Source organism: Xylocopa sonorina, chromosome 10, assembly GCF_050948175.1.
Source record: "Xylocopa sonorina isolate GNS202 chromosome 10, iyXylSono1_principal, whole genome shotgun sequence".
Lineage (NCBI taxonomy): Eukaryota > Metazoa > Arthropoda > Insecta > Hymenoptera > Apidae > Xylocopa > Xylocopa sonorina.
The window spans coordinates 2344577-2365421 of NC_135202.1; the positions used below are offsets into that span (position 1 = coordinate 2344577).

A 20845-nucleotide genomic window follows, 5' to 3' on the forward strand; every position below is an offset into this window, starting at 1 on the left:
GTATACTAAATTAAATTAAGTACGCTTTAAAGTAAATTAAGTAGATTAAATATGCTTTAAAGTAGATTTGTATTAAGTAGATTAAGTAGACTAAGTAAACTAAGTAAATTAAGTAGATTTTAAAGTAAATTTTTAGCCAGCTAATTTCATTTTTTCGCAAGAATTCTTTACAAAACTTGTTTTAGTGTCCATTTGCATAGCGATGAAGGACTAAACGCGTTGCAAATGTACATTAAAAGAAGGTTGGATTCAATAATATTTTTTGCGAAAGGAGGACGGATGGGTCGCGTCTAGGGTGGGTTTCCATACGCAGTTTCCATTCTTGTTTTTATAAAAACACTGAAAAAATATAGTTTACGTAATATGTCAGTGTCAGTTCCTTGCAATGGAAGACTTCCTTGCAATGGACTCCTTCTATACCCCACTCACCTCTTTTACCAGTTCTGACAATTTATTCGCCATTGTAGTACTTGTTTGTTGTACCATATTGTAAAAATGTCCCTTCATTTGTAACAGAACATAAGAATGATCAAATTATTAAAAACCGAATGCTGAGAAACGGACTTAAATGTACTATACATCATCTCATTTACATCACAAGTATTTTATTGCTGTCCATTATAGCGTTCCATCTACGCGCTATAGCGAAAACAGTACAATTCACGAACTTTTTTCTGACAGTCTGTTGAATCAGGGAATCAAGTGTGTCATCAGTTTGTATATCGACGTTGGCAGTGGCTTCATTGAGAACCATCATTTTATTATTTCTAACCAGTGCTTGGAGAGGGCATAGTAGTTGACGTTGACCAATGCTAAAGTTCAATTCTTTCTATTTAAATTACTTTCGAATTTAATCCTGCTGCCATCTCCGAAATCGTTCCCTTTAACTCGACTTGTTGCAGAGCACTCCATAAAACTAGGTTTCATCGAAGAAAACTGGCTTTTGCGGTATAATACTGATTTTCAAACGAAAATCGTGTAATGTAATCTTATCAGTAGGTATACCATCTATAATAGTGTCTAAATGTAATAATGTCTTTCCTGCACTTGTTCTCCCAACAACTCCCACCTTTTTCTCTGGTTTGATCACAATACCTTTCAAGACATAAGGACTTTTAGGTCTATACTTTAATTTGACGTTCTTGAATTCCACCAGATCAAGTAGCTGCTTCTTCCTCCTTTTTTGATACAAATATGGTTTGCCTTCTTTCTGCTTTAATCTCATCCATCTTTGACTTCCTTTTTCCCTGTATCTCTTCCAAGATTTTCATGAGTGAGCATGCGCATCATACGTAGAAAATCATTTCTTCTTTTCAAATTAAATTAAGCTTCCAATAAGTTTTCGGCAGCGATTCTAGGTATGCATACGGTAGATACAATAGCAACATGCGTGTATAGATCACAAGAATATAATAACATAAAAATTTCATTGTATAGAAAATTTATTACAGATTTTGAATTCATATGGTTTTTCTAGCTATAATATTATATGTAGCAAAAAGATCGTTTGTACAGACTTTTACCTTAATGTAATAAAGTAAATTTTAAGATAATGCATATGACCAAGACAGCAGTTTCATAAAAAAAGTAAAAGTTGTTAGCAACTGTTTTGTTGTTACGTATTATTTTTCTGTCTTTTCGTTGATAGTATGTGTACCTTATATGTATTGCAATAGTAATGTAATAAATAAGTAAGTATGTCAATAATAAAATATATAAATAAATTAATTAGTTAAAAATAAAAATATCATAAGAATGCCTTTATTTTAGTATGCTTCAACTATTTCCGCCTAGGCATCGAGGAGGGCTTCTGTGTTAAAAATATTGATCGTTCGTTCTAGTAAATACTTCGATATGCTTCCGTATCTTGTGCGGTTGTATTTTTTATACACCACGTTAAAACTGTCGACTTTTCCATTGGAATCCGAGAGACGTCGCAATAGTATTATTCGAGTTTGATCGATCTGCTGGTCTTCGTATCTGTAAATTGTTGTGTGTCACTACATAAAAAATACCAAAAATTTAATTATTTTGATGACACTGTACAAAAGCATCGCTGAACTAAACATTTTCTACTGATCTAGTGATAATTGACATATTTCTTTTGTTTCTACTTGTTGATATGTTCGGTGGAAAAGAATCGCATAGAGTGCCTATTTAGGTAGATAAAAATGACGTCAACCTGCCAATCCAATGGGGAACGGCGGCAGCTAGGAAACCTCTCCAATATAACCATCGTGGCCTAGCGAGAAGGACGTCTAAAACGAGACCGAAAACGAGTTCGATTACTGTGAGGACAATTAGGTTTATGGATGTCCGACAAAATTGTTCGTCTAACAATGTCAGGTCGATCTAAAAACGAAAGAACGATCAACTTAATTTAATCTCATATTAAGAAAATATCGGATAGAAAATTTGTTACCAAATAGCATCCGCAATTATAGAGTAATACAATCTTCTGGTCTGATAAATTTAGATAAGGTTTGCATCTGATGAGATGATGTGCCAATAGGGTAAACGGATTTGCAAATGTAACGTTAAAATTGACAGCACCGAGAACTTTTCTTTCGTATTCTAATAACAAGTGTTCTTTTCCCACGTAAAGTTCCTTCGCATGAGATACCAGCATTGTAGCCTGCAAAAACAACTGAAATAGGGGTGAACTCTGTAAAACGAATTGCATTTACTTACCGTAGGAATCTTATGAAAATTCTCTTGCCTCTTCAACGCGACCCATAAACTGGCCAACGCTGTCATCTGAATGAATTCTATGTTCACGGAAATTTCATCCATTACAGCATCGAACAGTTTCACTGATTCATAAACAATGTGCGATGGATATCGACAATGCATCTACAAATGTAAAGGAAAATATATTCACTATGTACACTGTTACAGCGTAACAATAATCACGAAATTTTTTTTTAATGAAAAAACCTAATCAACAGAACCAACCGAGCCTATTGTCATCATTTTACATTTATCAAATACATGGTGACAATACGCTTACCCGTAGCAGCAGCAACGCCCGACGAGCCGTCACTTGGAGGTGTTACGGTACCCTCAAGTGACCTTTAGTGAAGGACCACCTTTTTTCCCTTCCCACTATGAATTTGACAACCAATTAGACAACAATCGCGGTTCCCTTACTTTTCCGAAGAAAATGTAACGAACGAATCGGAATGTCTGAAGAAAAAGCACACGCTCACGCCGAGGATTTAAAAGTGAATGTTTTAGCGCAGGAAGTACAGAACAAATCACAACACGACCAGTAGTGCAATCTAACAAGAACAAATGCAAACAATTTTTAATAAAGTATAAGTTACATGCGCACGTTCAATGTCCAGTTTTTCTATAACTAGTCACTGGCCGTTAAGTCATCCAGTGAAGAAGAGCATACCGGAAAGATCTCTTTCAATAAACAACCTGTTGCTCTCGCCGTAACACACACCCATTCTCTCTATGATCGTATGGCATACTCACCCCAACACGTATTAGAAAATGAACAACTAGTCTCCTTTGCTCGGCGTTTATGTGGTTCATCAAAAAATTTGCCGACAATTGTGGTGATTGTTTGTCTCTTTCAGATTCGACAATTGATACGTCGTCATAATACTCTGCGTGACAGAATAGTTGGACTGGGAAGCAATCCTGTTGCTTGGCAGTCCCTTCAACTTTTATTTGATGGATCTCGGCTATCTGAAGCCTATTCCGTTCTTTCACCGCCTTAAAAGCAAGTAAAGTATTTGTGAAGCTGACCTATATTTGCCAAATGAATATTGGCAAGACTCAAAGAATGATCGTATACCGTGACTGGCGGCGGCAATGTATCCATAGGCGTTGCACGCCCAAATCGTATTTCTGTTTCTTCATCTTTTACTTGTCTTCGTATTCTTTCTCCTACGTTTTTGGTTGAACTGATCAAGTTCCCATAGTAGAGAGAAATAAAAGAAAAAACATTAAACATACCTGTTACTTTCAACAATATTATCATATGAAACTTAGTTACCTGTATGAATGATTTACTGTTTGGACCGATACTGCACGTCGCAAAATAGCACAAGAGCCGGTCTGCGCTGATGGAACAGAATTCGCTCTGTAAGCGGAAAAAAATATGTTTGCGTTACTTGGTGAAAGAAATTTTTATTCGGTCATTGCAAGATTCAAGGCCTATACATATGCTTGCCTGGGACGACATGGTATCTTTGAAGAAATGAACTTCTTACATGTTTGCGGCTCTTCTAATGGATCATGAGTCGTTGATGTCGAAGCAATACTTAAATTGTCACAGTATATGTGAAACGGCGCTTTTTTGCTAGGGAAATTTTGACTAACAGCGCGACTATAATCTCTCGTGATTTCCGTTCTTTTCTTTTGATCATTGCTAATACCTAAACCATCACGTGACTGACTAACGGTTTTGCCGGACGTGAAACGAACCCTCTTTTTATCATTTTCTATAACGGAAGGACATACATTTTCCTTTGCGTTTGAGCGTGAACCATTTACCTTAACAGGGATTTTAGAAGAATTTGTATTTCCCAACACACGGTTCATTGTAATTTCTTGTGCCAAAACGTAATGTACGGAAACGTTTGTATGTTCTTCGGTTCGCGATCAACTTTAGACTATCATCGCTCGCTCGTCCGGATACAAATGTATACAAATTTAAATGTTTGTTTATATGTATATACAAGCAGTATGCGGTACAGTTTAATATTAAAGCAAACGAAGTAAAACTATTTCACAGTTACCGATTTTTAGATATTTTATTTATCTGCTGAAATTAATTATGTTCTGCTATTTATTAAGACATGGACTGTGGACTTAAAGTTCCCAAACATCGCTTTACTATCAATATATAAATCAGTGCTTTTCCAGTGCTCTCAATTCGGAAGTATACATAATCGTGTAAATATTTAGGTATATTATTATATGGCGCACCTGTCAAGATACTATACAGAAATGATGGTTCTTTGCGGTCCGTGTATGTTATGCGTGATGCTTTATAAAATTTGCTTTTTCAAGACAGAAATTCAGTAAAATACTGATCTCTTTGTAATATTGGACATTAAATGTTGACATTAAATTAGATATTAATTGTTTAAATAGACTAAATTTATTTAGAATTCATATAATTTTGTATATGTACGCGTACATGTACATTAATGTAGATTCTTATCATTTCTTTATTTGTTTCTTTGAAACAGGACACATTCTTTAATTTATACATGTGTTTTATTATAGGGGAAGTGGCAAAAAATAAAATGTACGACGTAGGGAAATATATTTTTCTGTATGAACTAAGGAATAACACTGTAGCTACTGATATTTTAAAACATGGAGGTATTTTACAAAATCATATTATGATTTCTATATATTTTGCGAGATATGTTAGTCCATATATTATTATGTTTCTTGTTTATGATATTTAATTCTTTGAGATGATGCAACGAGCGGAATACGAATTTGAAAAATCATGGGAAAAGGTCACATATCATATATATTAGATATAAATATTTCATTATTATTTGTGTATATAGTATTAAATTATTAAGAATTATTTCTATACGCTTATATGTAATGTATAAAATATATACGTTAATGTATATTTTTGCATCAACTATAAGTTGGTAAAAGTCCATAAGTTGGTAAAAATCCAGCGGTCGGTAAAATTTTGCATGTCCCTTACGACTCTGTTGACATCTATCGGTAACCTCCAAGTTTGAAACCTCTCTCTCGATTATTATTTCCCTACGTATTTTGAAACTTACAGAAAAGTTGTTTCATTCTAATTTATTGTGTAACCAGTTTAAATTTGGAGGTGCACGAACAAGCGGAGCAGTCAGTAAAGCAGAAAGCGACAGCTACTTTACCGACTATGTTAACAGTTTATTCTAGTCTTGATGGTGTACTTTATAATGTTCTTGCAAATATCTGGAAATATAATTAAAAAAATTTTATATAAAAAGTAATAACGTATCGTGCATCGCTTATCCTGTATCAAGTTAAAACGAAATGGTAAAACATTTCGTCAGCATGCATAATTCGACACCTTGAAATATGGAATTATGAATTTCGTTAGTTACTAGTAGTTACCTATCATCAGAAAAGATAACGTGCGATTTTCGCTATTGATACGTGATTTTTTTCGAGTAATCATCAGTGTTTCCGCCCTTTATTTTACGCGAGTGACTCCGAAGGCTGGACTGTCAGGCACAAGTGTGTGTTTCACACGTCAATTTGTGTAGTGACGTGTAAATAAAAATGTTGCACGATGACGGGCTTCAACTTATTCCCCGATTGTCACAACAACGACTATCGATCTGTGCGTCGAAATTAGTCCATCGGATTCACGACGATATTTTTTCACCCTCTATATTCAGTCAGTTATAGACTCGCTACACGAATAACTCTGGGATAATTGAATTTCTACACATCTTAGCCGATTTCATTTAAAAATTAGAAGGCGATGGAATTTTTTTAATGGTTTCGATGGATACAATATATGTGTATGATTATGGTTTTGGCAAGTAATTAATTAGGGATACTATCCTTACTTATTCTTCTTTTTTTTCATAACGTGTTAGATTGTCGTCCGAAGTGACAATAATTATACCACTGTTTCAATTGAGGTAGCTCGCTTTCAAGTTATCGGACAAGTTGCGAAGATTGCCTTGCTTTGGTGATCACTCTCCTTTTCTTTCTAGTCTCATTTGCAATACGAAGCAACCACCAATAATATTATAAGCACTGCTTTTCTTAATTACTACGAGGGGCTTATGCTATGCCTTGTTATGCGATTATGCGTTGTTGGTGCGATATTTATCAATTTCTTTGTTATCCACAGCCACTAACAGGGTAAAATTTAATACCATTACACAAGTATTCAACTACTTTTTAATAGGTATGCGCAATGTAGTGCGCGTAGCGGTCACATTCAATCCGTGTAGAGGTGCAATTTCTTTTTTCTAATGATGTCAAAGATCACGATATCGGTGACACACACATCGTCGATATCGCGTTAGGATAAAAACATCACGTTGCCCCAGACCCCCATCGGCTAGGATTTGTATAGGGCGTGTACGAAACAGACGGGCCAAATAGCGAAGGGCGTGCACGCGCAATTCAGGAGCTATTATAGGCGCGCGCTTTATTTCGACACGTGTCTTTGCACAACCCCGGATCGCCATCATTTGGTGTCCTAAGTACGAACTTCCGACGCGACGTATCGCCGCAAACCGCGTCGCGCATATTCGCTGTAATTGTCTTTGTGATTTATCGAGGGCGGTTGGCGTTCAGGATTTCCAGATAAAAGTCGTGTTCTCCATGATCATCTCTGACTTGCTTCGGCTTAGCAGCACATATACAAATCCTTTACTTTTCTCGCATTTCGTCCTATCGATCGATGTGTACGGTTCTTTGAAAGCTATTCTTTGTCAAGGCTGCTTCAAGTGTGGCTGCATCAATCTTTAACACTTTCAGCGAATATTTAGCTATGCAGAAGCGAATGGACACGCAATAGTTTATCGTAACATAACTGTGTATCGTAGGCATGGCTAATAACAATTCGAGAACGCGAGAAGAAAAGGAGGAAGCTGGAAAGAGAGGGAAAAAATAGTATTCCTGCACGCGTTAGCGGTAGGTTGTAAGTTAACCCCGGTATCCAACTGGTGGAAGGCACGAGCTCGGAGCGTGTCCCCTGTGGGGGTTACGCCATTGGGGGTGTTCGTTATATTCCGAGTCCTTTTGAAAGGGTCACGTGCCCGCGCTGCGTCCCCCTCGAGCCGATATCGTATTTGTACAACACGCATCCATTATTGCAATCCGGGTGTTTGTGTGTTTTGCACGCTCTTTGTGCGGCGATCCTTCGGTCTCGCGTGCACTCGCGAGCGCGCACGGCTTCGTTTTCTTTCGCTGGAACGGCGCCCTCCCGGCTTTTCGCACACTTGTCCTGGTCTCTGGCTGTGCGAGTGAAACGCGGGCCCATTATTGTACCGTGAAACAATGAGCACTCGCGATCGGCGGACCACTCGACAGAAGAGAGAAAACCGGCTCTTTCGTTTCGTCGGATCACGTGGGAAAACGTCGTTGTGGTTTATTTCTTTCTTTCCTCTTTTTTCATCTTCCTTCCTTCCCTCTCGGTTTTTTGCTCGTCCCTTGTCGGAAGGGTGACTATCGATGGGAATGCTCGACCGTGCGTGGTAGAAGTCAACTTTTTGAGAAGCTCCGACAAGTTGACGCTTTAACGGTCGGTACAGATTCTCATTTTCGGGGTTTGTACATCGAATATCCCTCTCGATCGAGTGTCCTAAATCTCGTCCAAGTCAGTTGTAAAAGTCAACATTCTAACGTATAGTTGACTATTTTTGTGTCAGTGTCACCCTGGTTACCCTAACTCGAATTCTTCAAAACCTGTTGCAAAACCCATATATTATAATTAACCTATATTTGGAGTTTGAACGCGACGATTTCGAATAATCGAAACGTCCCAGTTGAGGACGAATCTTCTTTTCTCGTACAGACTCTCCGTTCCATCGAAAGGGATTCGCTCGCGTTCTTCATGGGTGGCTGCGGGCATTTCGAAGTGAGCGTTCGTCGTTTAAATAGCGGAACATTATCCTATCTCCCGCAGTGGTGGATGCGCGCGCGTGTGTACCTGCCAGATCCGGCGCGGCGCGGCTGAATATCATCCTCTGCTCGTGCACGACGACGCGACGTGTCGTGTCCCGGGTCCGAGCGTGGATGATGGGATGACGGACCGCGGGCGTGTCCGAGTAGCCGATACTGGGCGCGTGATCGGGAGACCTCCCGGGGCCGACCACCCTCGAGGGGCCATGAGGGTCGACTTGTTAGCCAGACACACAACGGCCTCTCGAACTAACGGACCGCTCCGCCAGCGACGACAGCTCCGAGCCGACAATGTTTCTGCGGGGCCGCCGCTCCGCTAGCCGAGGGAACACTCTTTGCATCGGCCCGGCAGCATCGGTTCTCCTCGTATTCCACGGCTTCGTGACTCCACGCCGGAAGATCGCCGATTCGGTCGAATCGTATGGGAGCAACCAGCGCGCCTGTTTGTTTCGCGGACCTCGCCTAACAATCTACCGATCGCCTAGAAATATCTGACTGCGACGGTTGGGAATCGACCGGTGAGGACCCATTGTTGGATGCGATTGGATGAATTTAATGCACGCGTTAACGATCGATCGTATTTTATTTCTTTCGAGTGACTGTGATTCCTTTTCTTCCCTAACCAGTTTTCTCTTATCTTGAGCTTGGGGAAAGCTGTCCAAGTCCCTCCATTCGATACGTCTTTATCCACCCGGTTGTCCAACCTTCGTTATCCTTCCGCGATCCAAGAAACACCCAATCGTTGGATCGTCTAATGGATGAATGATTGTTAATCGATTTAGTGTCCGTTAAACGGGCTGTACAAATTTTTGAATAGGACACGCGAGGTGGGAACGCTCAAAAGCTAGCGGTTAGACTTTCAGGAAGCCACCATAGCGGCGGACGTATTATTCGCTGTGGCCTTTATTATCGACCGCGCTCTTTCGAGCGGATCGACGTCGTTAAACAAATTTTCGGGAAGGTATTCCCAACCATGGCTCGGCTGCTCCACGGCGGCTCCTCTACGAAAAAATGTTACTATTGGACGTTTCGAAGCGAAAGCGAAACCGTGTTCGTCGAACCCGCCTTAATGAAGGTACATTCTTCGCTCGCCCTTCCGATCAAGATATCTCCCGTATAAATTGAATGCTTTTCACCGAAGCTCAATCAGAGGAGCTGTGCGGTAGTCGAAAAAATGCCACGGTGTACGATCTCGATTAGAGAGAACCAGCGGCGGTCGCCGCGCAGCGGCATGCCGCGTGCCTCAACTTTGTCTTTTCCAGCGATTATCTTAAAAACGAGACGGCTTCGATGCCCATGCCCGGTGAGGGTGTATCGCAGCAAATCCGTTCTCAGAACCGTTCTCGCGACACACGCGTTCTTTTGAATGAAAAACTTGCGCTAGGAACCGCGATTGAGGATATCGTTTCCTCTGTTCGAATCTTTACTAGAAAAAGAACGAATACGTTGACGAGTGTTTCTGATTTATTGAAATGCAATGGCTTAAAAGTCCTTTAAGGAAACGGAGGACAGGAGAAGAGATTCGGTTTGGACCTAGAATACCGTACGAGCCAAGTATCTTAGCAAATCGCTCACGGGTATGCTAACGAAGCCTTAAGGTCGTTGTACTCCTTTAATTAATGGCCACTCTCATCTTCTTCCGCCCGTCCTTACTCTCGCTCTCTGTCATTTGTGATGGCAATCACCCTCTCTCTCTCTCTCTCTCTCTCTCTCTCTCTCTCTCTCTCTCTCTCTCTCTCTCTCTCTCTCTCTCTCTCTCTCTCTCTCTCTCGATTAAGTGCAATTTTTAAACAAATCGATTCAAATCTCTATCAATGTTATCTAAATTGTTGAAAAAACAAAAGAAAAAGGAGAATACTTGGGCGAACTTGGGGGAACGTAAATATTTTCTAGTATGTATTACACGTTTTAACACCCGTACTTCAAGGAAAAGTCGGAAGGCAGAAAAGGATACAGTTCATTCGCAGAAAAGATGCGTTTACTCGCTTAAACTGTACAATCGGAGGTACAAACTATGCTAACAGAGCGGACGCTCTGATGCTCGTCGTAAACCTGATTCTGTGCTTCCGTACAAAGCAGCGGGAGCGTTCGTCGGTGGAGGCCGCATTTCACGACGTCCGAAGCGGTCTAAGCGTAATCAGCGTAAGCACGCAAATTAAAGTCCCTGCCAACGGTCCCGACCTCCCTTCGCGCGTCCCACTGACCTGATTTCGTTTCCACGCGAAAAAAGGAACCCGATGGGGCTGCCGCCTTTGCAGGGTTCGCGATCCGTCCGACATCCTGGCGGAGGAAACGGAAGAGAGTAAAGAGTAGAGAGGAGGACAGGCGGATATGTAAAAGGAAGATAATGGTCCCGTGCGAAAGAGGAAGACGAAGGGGAGGCGGAGAAAGGAGGATGATGGAAGAGGAACGCAAAGAAAGGAAGAGGAAGAGTGACAGTGGAGGGAACGAAGGATAAGAAAGGAGGAGAGGAAGGAGAGTCGAGTGTTGGGTATCTGCGAACGAAGAAGGATAGGGAGCAGGCTGTAGAAGAAGGGGTTGGGGTAGGATGGGAAGAGTTTAAGGGAGAAAGACAAGGCGAAGCAAGTCGGAGAGAGGGAAGGAGAGAAAAAAGGGTCAAACTCGTTTTCGTTTTCGTCGCTAATTAGACTCGTTAACCGCCTCTTCTGGCGTAGCAGGCGTAGCCATAACCGGGCGACTTCTCTTCGGCTGCTCTGAGAGGCCGCCGAGAAGCGAACGGAACGGCCACCAATGCTCGGAGGCTAGTTTGTTCTCGTCGCCCAGTCCTCCAGGGTGCGTTTGCCTTGATCGCCCCTCTTGGCTATTCGACATGCGTGCAGCACGCGAAATTGCAGCTGCACCGGGCCTCTGGCTTGTCAGTCTCCCCCCCCCCCCCCCCCCCATCCAGTCCTAGCCTTCCCCCTGGTCCCTGTTGCGTCTTTTCCCGTTGTGACCGATTCTTCGTGTACACACGCGTGTCAGAGAAAAGCTTCGAGGCGTTCGTTCGACGCGACGACGGTGCTGCTCGCTCGCCGGTATTGATGGTGGTGGTGGTGGTGGTGGTGGTGGTGGTTGTTGTTGCTGGTAGTGGTGGTGGCGGTGGTGGTAGTGATGATGGTCACGGGTGGATGTTCGCATAGGATTACCGGTTATCATGGAACACGATGAAACAACGATGACACACGGTATCTGTTACATCGAAATTACATCGGCAATATGTTGCGTTCGCAGCGTCACACGGATGATCGCTCGAGGTGCGTGTGTACGCTAACGGAAGACTTGCGCTACATTGCGCCCGAACGACTGGATTCGACCGATACTCGACGTCATACGATGATTGTTTGATTTTGAAACACCCGTTACGTCGCTCGGGGACGTTGACAAGGTTTTCCCCAGCAAAAAGGCCCTAACGCTACGCTGGAATGGTACTCGAAGCTGGTTGGTATTACTGGTAAAAGTTGAAATCCTATAAATCGGAAGAGGGTGAAACAATTAAAAATATTCTGGATAAATGAATGGCAGGGCAGAAATCACGACACTTGTGACGGCCGTCACTGCTGGTTAATCGTCTCGTTTGTTAGACCAGTCCTCCGCCTGCATGTGTCCGTTTAAGGAATGGACCGATAACGATCGCGTCGCAAGACGCACGAGCTTGTTATCCTGAGCATCAGCTATTGCATCGACACTCATAATGACAGTTTAAGTCGAACTCTCGGTGAATCTTGCGAATTAACTTTTCACGGGACGCTCGGTCGTCTTTGATTCATTCAGCCAGTCGATTGCCACGCAATTCCCAACCAGTAGGTAACAATGAAATGTTGCGATCAGCAATGTATCTAGGTGAGAAACGAATATCTCGCGTTTCCACGAGAATTTCGAGAATTTCGCTCATCTATGCTGAAGAGCGTGGATACTTTTGTGGATAATGGAAATTGTACGTACGAAGGCACACATAATATCCGAGGACCGTGAAACGATCGGTGACGATCATCGACGAAGATCGCGATCACGGGAGGTTGGACCGATCGATCGAAGCTCGTCTAAGCTGACTGGCTCGAACTAGCTGACTTCCCGTGGATGATGAGGCGAGCAGGGTAAAGGAACGTCAGCAAGTAGCATCGGTTCCACGGTGAAAATAATTAATCACGGCACCGATAAGAACGTCGATGCTGACAGACGCGGATTGCTTTCACGAGGGTTCGGTTGTTTGTATCATCCCTCGAGGGAAACGGTTATGCCAGATCGGCATGCCATCGAGAATATGCGCGAGACTAATGGTTCGGCTACCTGAACGGAGAAAAGGAAACGTACGAGTGGAAGAAACTTCTTTGTGTTGTTGGCCAGGGAATCGGCGTTACCGATCTGGAAAAGTGACGGGTCACGCGTACGCCAGTGCCACCGCGATCGGCGTCGTGCGCTGGAATCTCTGCTCCTTTCGTCTAAGGGGTAAGGGATGGTCTCTCTAGCAGCGGATTGAGACACTCGCGACTACCTGATCACCGATAGAGAACGAATGGTAAAATGAAGAGCGGTGTGTGCCCCGGATGAGGCCGCAAACCGGACAGATAAGAATCATTTTTCAAAGGCGTGTTACGAGGACGCGCGACGGAAAGGGGAGAGTCCGTTTGATAAATGATCGCGAACGGTGGCCGCCGATTTTCCAACCGGGAGAGACGTCCTTGAGCGAATTGGTGAATATGAAAAATGAACGGGCACGTCGTGTATATCGTGGCTGTCGGATTTTTGTCCGGAAACCGACGCGAGGTAAGGATCGAGTGCAGCGTATATCTCGAATACGATCTTCTCTTGGCGTAGATTACATTATATCGTGGGTAGCCGGGAATGATGTACTGCAAATGGAATCGCGGTTCCCATTGAACCTGTCGCGTTTTTCTCGCGCTTTCGAGATTACTTCTATATGTTCCACGTCGATAAATTAGCACCGGATCATCGTGAATTCGACTCTGCGTTTGATTTGTGCCTGCGACGTAAATTTCACCGAGCCCGAGTACGTGGAAATCGTTCCAAGTAATTATGTTTCGGATCGGTCCTCCGCCCTTTTGCGCTCACGGTCCGTTTTCTCGTACGTTGAAGTATGTCTACGTCGAAGACGTTTCTCGACCAGATCTAGACCACTTTCCAAGACTTGTACCGGTTTCAGTCGAGACAGCTGAGAGAGAACTGTAATTTCAGTGTCGGTCGTTGCTGGGCCGGCTGTCCTTGATGAAGTGCGCGCGCTAGCGATGCACGATATACCGTATTTCTTACATAAAGCGGACATTGATGTTCGCCATAGGGTCTAATACTCGCGGTGGGCGGCCATATTGGATCGTGATATGGGCCCGCAATTAAGGCCGAGTAGGCCACCCGGACGAGGGAGCGCGATAAGGTGAGGTTCAGCGTCTCAGGGCTAAGCTTGACCTTCTTGGCCCCCTTCGTTCGCTGCGCTTCCCAAAGCGGTCCGCGCTGGAGGTTAGGTCACGATTAAGCACTGATTGGGTGGGCCTAATAACCGGGGACCGTGCTGTATGCAGAACTTTCACCGAGGGAACGTCGTTCTCTCTGATGGATTAAAAGAATGATTTCACGTGCGCGCGAGCCTTCGACAGGCTTCGTCGGACCAGACGCTTCGGGAATTAACTTGTTGCTGCGGGTTATTCGATTGGGAACATTGATGAATTTTTTATTGTACTTGCTGTTAGATGTACCGTTATACATATTTAATGCCGGTGTTTCCTTTGCTTTCGACAACTTCAAACCTGAAATTCTCGCAAAACTCCTCGGAAATGTTATTTCGTCATAATTGAACGATATCTGATTGAGGTTCATGGAGTGTTTCGACCATCGCAAACATCGAACAACTCCACGGGCAGGGTAGGACAACGGAGAAGCTCGCGGGTCCTTCAACTGTTGTCGTTGTCCACGATCAGATAAACGAGCCAGTCTCTGGTATGCAAATTCTAAACGAACTAATGAAGATTAAGAATGCCCCTGCTAAAGGAGTTCGCCTCATTTCGAAAACATTCTGCGCCACCCCGTCCGCCTCTCCGTAACCTGGAGGCTGGCCACGATCGCGGGGATTCCTGGCAGAAACGGCCATTGTCTGTGGTATCGTTTTAATAGTGTCAAACGGGCGGACCTCCTACGGTGAAATTTCACCGACTATGAGGTAAAATCTATCGGGCCACGGGTGTCCCGTCATCGAGAGCCAGAGGGTCCGGTCCGGGTTACGGTAGCTGGCTGAGATTATCATCTCTTACAGTAGCGACGACGCTATGAGGGATTCCCTCTTAATAGCTCCTTTAATTTTTTTCGACCGGTATACTCGGTTTGTGCCCTGCTCTCGCATGCTTCCTCTTATCCCTTCGTGGAAACAGGGCAACGGTGGATCCAGGATCCGTTTTGTAATATTTCAGCACCGGTTTCACGGTCCTGTAGTAGACCCTAATTTGGTGGCGCGAATAGGGACGTTCCTGGCCCACGGGTTGCACGGGTAACGCTCGATGCTTTTTCGTTTAATGAGAGAACTAGAAAGATTTACGGGGCGATCTTCCGCTTGGAAATATGGGAAGCTCCGACAACTGACCGTGAAGGTGGTCGGCCTATTAATGTATTTCGAAAAGGATGCGTAGATGCGCGGCACAGATTATGGGATCCTCGTCGGAGTGATTTGTTTTAATAGCTGCGATTTTGCGCTATGAATCCGGGACGAATTTTACGTTTCAATTCCAATTTACCTATTTCTCGATTCGCAAGATCCGCTGAATTTAGTGACAAAAATGTGTCATTCATATGGCAATAGATTACGAAGGTATTACGTACAGGCGAAGGAGTATTCTCTCGTCTACGAGCTTGCAAACGCGCGATTACGTAGAACCGCGTCATTATCCTGGCCTGCTTATACCACGCGCGACCAGCTTTCCTGCCGTGGACGCGTTCCAACGACACGGTCAATGAGTTATTCTAACGTTTCTCTTCGTTTAGACGCCGATATTATACGCATGGTCGCGGAACGTAACGTAACGGGGTAATTCGCGAAAATTTGAACAGAAAAAACGCGAAACGGCGAGAAGAGTCGGGAAGGAACAAAATTGTTCCTTCATGTCGCGTTTCGAGCGGGCAAGCGTTTTGCCTGGCATTCAAACAAACCTTTATTACATACTGTTCCGTTCTCCGTGCTCTCTCTCTCTCTCTCTCTCTTTCCCTCCCTCTCTGGATACCTGTTAAATCCTCTACGGGACCTTTCGCACTCCCGTTTCGTCTTGCTCGATTATTCGCGATAATTTTACGTACGGCACGTGAACGCGCGCGTGCGAGTACTCGAGGAAAGTGAAAGGGTCCGCGTAGTAGTATACGTCGACAGAGCGGCCAGCCAATTTCTCTCTACCGCCCACGCAACGTATCCAATTAAAAAACGTCGATAATTCAAGCTCCGGCGAGAGTTCTATCCCGGAGGAACAGTCCTGGACGCTGACGAGACATTACTTAGACCGAGGAACGAGCCACGGATAAGTGGTCACGGGCAAAGGGGCAAGACACAGGCTAATCCCGGCGCAATAATTACACCCACGATGGAATTTATTCGCGGTTATCGCGAAATAAATGCGCCATCACCGACGGGGGCCCCCTTGGCTTCGTCCTCCTAAGCGGCGCTAAAACCTGCCGCGTCGATGCGCTACGCTGCTTTTACCCCGAGGGTATGCAACGTGGACGCGGGCCCCCGCTCCCTCGCACGGCAGATGAACCATAGCTGAACTTATTTCCACCGGACCCATTCCATTACCACCCCTTTAACCTTTTTCCTACGTCCTGCCTCTCTCGTTCGTGTTCCGGCCCAAGCCCGTTTCGCTAGCGGCCCTGTGGCGGAGGCGCGCGAGGTGATAAATCACCGCGCCATAAACAACCAATATTTCTCGTCGAATGTTTACCGAGTACGCTTTAAATGCCTTGTTAAAACAAACCTACGCCCGCGCGAGTTGGACTGCACGCCCTTTTTGCCCTTCTTCGTTGCACCAATGCCGCGCCCCACCGATCTCGGCGTCGACTCACCGGCCGGGTATATATCACGGACCCGGCGTAAACTCCGTGACCTCGCGCGAAACCTCTCGACGCCGATGGAAAAAGTCGACAGAGTCTCCGCATCGGCGACCCCGTCCACGGCCTCGTCGAGAACGACCCGACGAGTCTTCGTCTCGCTTCCCACGCCTGATTAGATCGCGCCGATCTTTTTTCGCGCTCCTACCTTTTCCAGTTAACTTCATCTTCCCTCAAAGTCTGATAATGATCCATTAATTCGATTATTCGTAATACTGGTTCCTAATATTTGGTTGTGGTAATACCCGAAGCTCGAGCCAGAAGTGAAACGGGGAGTATCCACGACTATAAATTACTTCCTCTGGCCGCACCAGCTCCAAAGTTCGTTCCACGCGTAATAGAATCCTCCTGCGAACGAAATTAATTCTTCACCACTCGCTGACCTCCACTCCGGCCAACGATGCATTCCGTATTATCAGAAAAAGGACGGGATAATCGAAACGATTAAGATTGAAATGGGGGACGCGCCACTTTGTTCCAAACCGCGACCAGCGCAAGTAATTTGAATGTTAATCGACGGTCGACTCTGTCCAGTTCTCGTTTACGACCTGTTCGGGTTCAGTGATCGGGGCTGGACACGTCCTTCGTGGAAAGTTCGAAAGTCGACGCGGTGGAAAAGAGCCGATACGCGGAGGGGCGTAGCCCGTAGTTCATCGTTGATTGAGTTATAGCGCGTTAAAAAGGCCTCGGGTTCGGAACGAATTTCGACCGTGCCGCGATGAAGGCGAGATGAAATTAGCGATGAATAAGTTGCTCGCTGATGGCCCACCGTTCACCACCACGGGCAGAGACTTTTTATTCGATCGGAACGGGTACAAATATTCATAAGGTACGCATCTCCCACGGAGGAGATATATCAGAAATGTTTCGTTTGCACATAACAAAGAGTAGATATGCTTGAAATGTTTAAGAAGCTGTTCGACTGTTTGAATACCGTAACCGTACGCTCCGATGTAATCAAGTGGTAAGAAAAGCGCGCGAGTTAAGTCCGCGTCGAATCAGACACTGAGAGAGCCATTCACGTTCCCGTGGCATATCCCACCGCGTGATTTCTTTCCACCGTCTCGAACGGTTCCAGGCAGTCTGCTTGGATATAAGGAGAGAGTGAGAGTTTCGCGTTATCCGAGACAGGAATTCTCTTGACGCCGGATATCTGATTTTCGAGCGGCGAGCTGAAAATAAGCCTGGAAGATATCCCACGTCACGTGTAGCCGTATAGTTTAATGACGCCCCCGTGATTTATTTCGCGTTTCTCGCGGCAATAAACGGCCGATTAAAAAATGAGAAAGATTTATCAAGCTCGTCTGGGAGCAGGGGCAAGGATGGAATAAAGTTGGAGAGACGGAAAGAGCGAGAGAAGAGAAGTCGCCTAGAGGCACACTCGTGGCCGGCGAGCTTCGAGTTCAGATACAAGTTTGCTTGAAAAACACACTGTAGACACAGCGGACATGGCCACTGGCGGGTTATCAACCGATCAGAAGTAAATCTCCCGACCACTGTCAGGGAGCGTTCGACAGGGTACGATAGTGAATTAACTGCCGGAATAAATGGTGCCTCCTAGGACGAGATTCCATTCACGAAATTTCTCGCCAGCGTTCCGCGGTCCCCCTCGATAAGAAAAAAATGCACCTACTTCTTGGAAAAGTCTTTCGCTGCTCGTTTTTTCGAACCATCTCGGCCATCTGCAACGAAGAAAAGAACAATTTTACGCTCCGCTCCATGTGCGGGATCAATGATCCTGATAAAACCGACCATACCTCGCTGATTCTGGTCACTTTTATAGGTCTAACCTTTGACGAGTTGACGAGTTCTCTGTATAGATAGAAGTTTGCGCTCAAAGTGAATTCGCAGGGGTGATGAGTCGATAAAACGAATCAAGAGTTCATTTCAGAGAATCGCTTCTTCTAAATGGATTCTTCGATCCATTTACTATTTGGAAACCGATTTTGTTACCGATAAGATTGGTTGTTCATTTTTATCGAGCTAGTTTTGTGAAAAAATTCCTGAAAAATGTTAAAGTTCTTCTCCATTGTCGATGTTTTTCATATTAGCCAGGAAAAACAAAGAAAATTTTCGGAATAGAGTATCGCGTGCATTTCAGTAAGAGTCTCGTAGGGTAGGTTGGCGGGCGTAAACTAATCCCATCACTGGCTGTGTCTATTATTCGTGAAAAGTCCGTGGATACGGCAGCCACGTACGGGAAAAAACCTTCAATTTGCATCGGCCGCCATTCTTCAGCTCCTTTGAATTCCGTCGCTATAGCGACCTTTGTCCGGATCGTGCCACAATGGCCACTATCTTCTCCCTCGGCTCTCCGCTTCTTCCTGGAGAAACCGTCGCAAACAAAGAATCCTCCCTGCACCCCCGGGAGAAAAAGGGTAAAAAGGCGAAAAAGGTCGATACACGAATAAGCGATGCGCCGCTTGGATAATCCGAGAAAAAAGACCGCGAAACGTGAACTCGCACTGTGCCGCACCAAGCAACCCCATCCCCCCTTCCTACCGCCTCCTCCTCATCCTCTTCCTCGCCCCCTTCGATCGTCCCGATATCGACTTATATGCGCACATACAGGGTGGATCGATGTATAGCGCGTTTTTGGAAACGATACGGCCATCTTGTCGCTTCGGACGGCTGATTTTCACCCCAGACTTTTAGGATAGTTTTCTTCCGTTTCCGTTTTGTTCATTACCGAATGTAATTCTCTCCTCTTCTTTTTCGGTTTATTATTCTCATCCAAGCATCTCTTTCGACCAAGAAAATAATGGATCGGCCATCAAAAGTTGGGTCACTAGTTGGAGCGCCTCGATGCGCCGGAAAGCTCAAAAGCTCCGCGGGGTAGCACGAGTGACTCGTTACCCTTGGGAAGAGGGAGCGTGGTCCGCCCTTCGAGTGCGATCGCGTCGCGGTCACAGTTTACGCGACCGATAAACCGTTGCTGCTTGCCCCGTAATTTTCGTGAAATATTTGGAGACGTATCGAATGGAGAGGGTGGTCCGAAACGCGAGCGGGTGGAGTTCGAGGGGTAGGGTGAGTCTGGTGAGATCGGTACAGAGAGACGACAAAGGAAACAAAGCGAACGGCGTGACTGCGGTGGCCAATGGGAGTCCCGTGCGAGGGGACATCGGGACCGAATCAGTTTATGCGCGACAGGTTCTGGAAAGAAAGAAAAAGAAGCCGAAACCAGGAGAAGAGGGTGGGTGGGGTGGTGAACAAGAGGAAGAGGAAGATAGAAGAAGAGAGCCAGGGACCAACCAGACTGTATGTATAGTTTGCCAACTCTCCAACCTTCTGGTTCGCCGCCATGGAGAGACATTATTTACAACAGACTCTTTGGTAGACAATGCTGGGGTAACCGCGGCCATCTTTCGTTCCTTTTCTGTCCTCCATATGCAACAGCATCTGCTGCTGCTGCTGTTGCTCCAGCCATCCCATCGGATCCTCTTTACCACATCGGAGAAACGGCCTACCGTTTCCCTCCTCCCGACGTCTCTCCGTTTGACGTGGTTTCCGTTGGCTCTTCTACTTAGGACTTTCGATCGCAAATAGCGCCAACGGACGATGGAAACTTGCGGACAGTTATCATTATCATAAACCTGCGGCGTAACGCAAAGTGTTGGCTTCCCGTTGACTCGATCAATCCTTTGCCGTCCTCGTTCAACTTTGATTCATTTGCGTAACAGTGAAACAAGTATTACTTAAAACTATATTAACGATCATTCTCTAACGAGTATTCCGCGTTAATGAAGTTAGCGTTAAGAGGTTATCGGAGCTTCGGTTAACTCGGTCGGAGACCGAGTGTTACAGCTAGAATCCCTGGTTAGGACACAGATGCATCACGGATGATTCTTCCTGCCCTGTATTAAAGATCTTATCGACTATCTATCGTTCAGCGTGGCGGTCGTAACGTTCTGTTCGCAGGTGTACATCAGGATGGCAGGTATCACCGGATGTTTTTGCCCCTGGTGAAAGCTCGACGGTGGCCGCGTTTTATGCGATTCACCGTAATCACCTGGTCAACGACAGAGTTGACAGAGTCCTCCCTTCTTCGTAATTCGTTCCCTCTAATTAAAACGTAATTTCTCATGCAACCGTGCATGTGGCGGTAAGGGATGAAACTGAG

At 44.9% G+C, this 20845-nt stretch overlaps 2 protein-coding genes across 2 annotated transcripts in view; one reads left to right on the forward strand and one right to left on the reverse strand.

Moving 5' to 3' along the window:
- Positions 1 to 1790: 1790 nt before the first annotated feature.
- On the reverse strand, positions 1791 to 20157 carry LOC143428173 (uncharacterized). Its single transcript, XM_076902893.1, has 7 exons — positions 20053 to 20157; positions 11665 to 11820; positions 3484 to 3759; positions 2692 to 2853; positions 2423 to 2635; positions 2196 to 2352; positions 1791 to 1996 (listed from the first exon to the last, which is right to left on the reverse strand). Exons 1-7 carry the CDS (start codon positions 20155 to 20157, stop codon positions 1791 to 1793), a joined length of 1275 nt encoding a protein of 424 aa, XP_076759008.1.
- The window catches only part of Foxo (forkhead box, sub-group O), a 347741-nt gene continuing 334506 nt past the window's right edge, over positions 7611 to 20845 (forward strand). The window contains exon 1 of the mRNA XM_076902789.1: positions 7611 to 7620. The gene's annotated coding sequence lies outside the window, so the exon portion shown is untranslated. The remainder of the gene's footprint in view (positions 7621 to 20845) is intronic.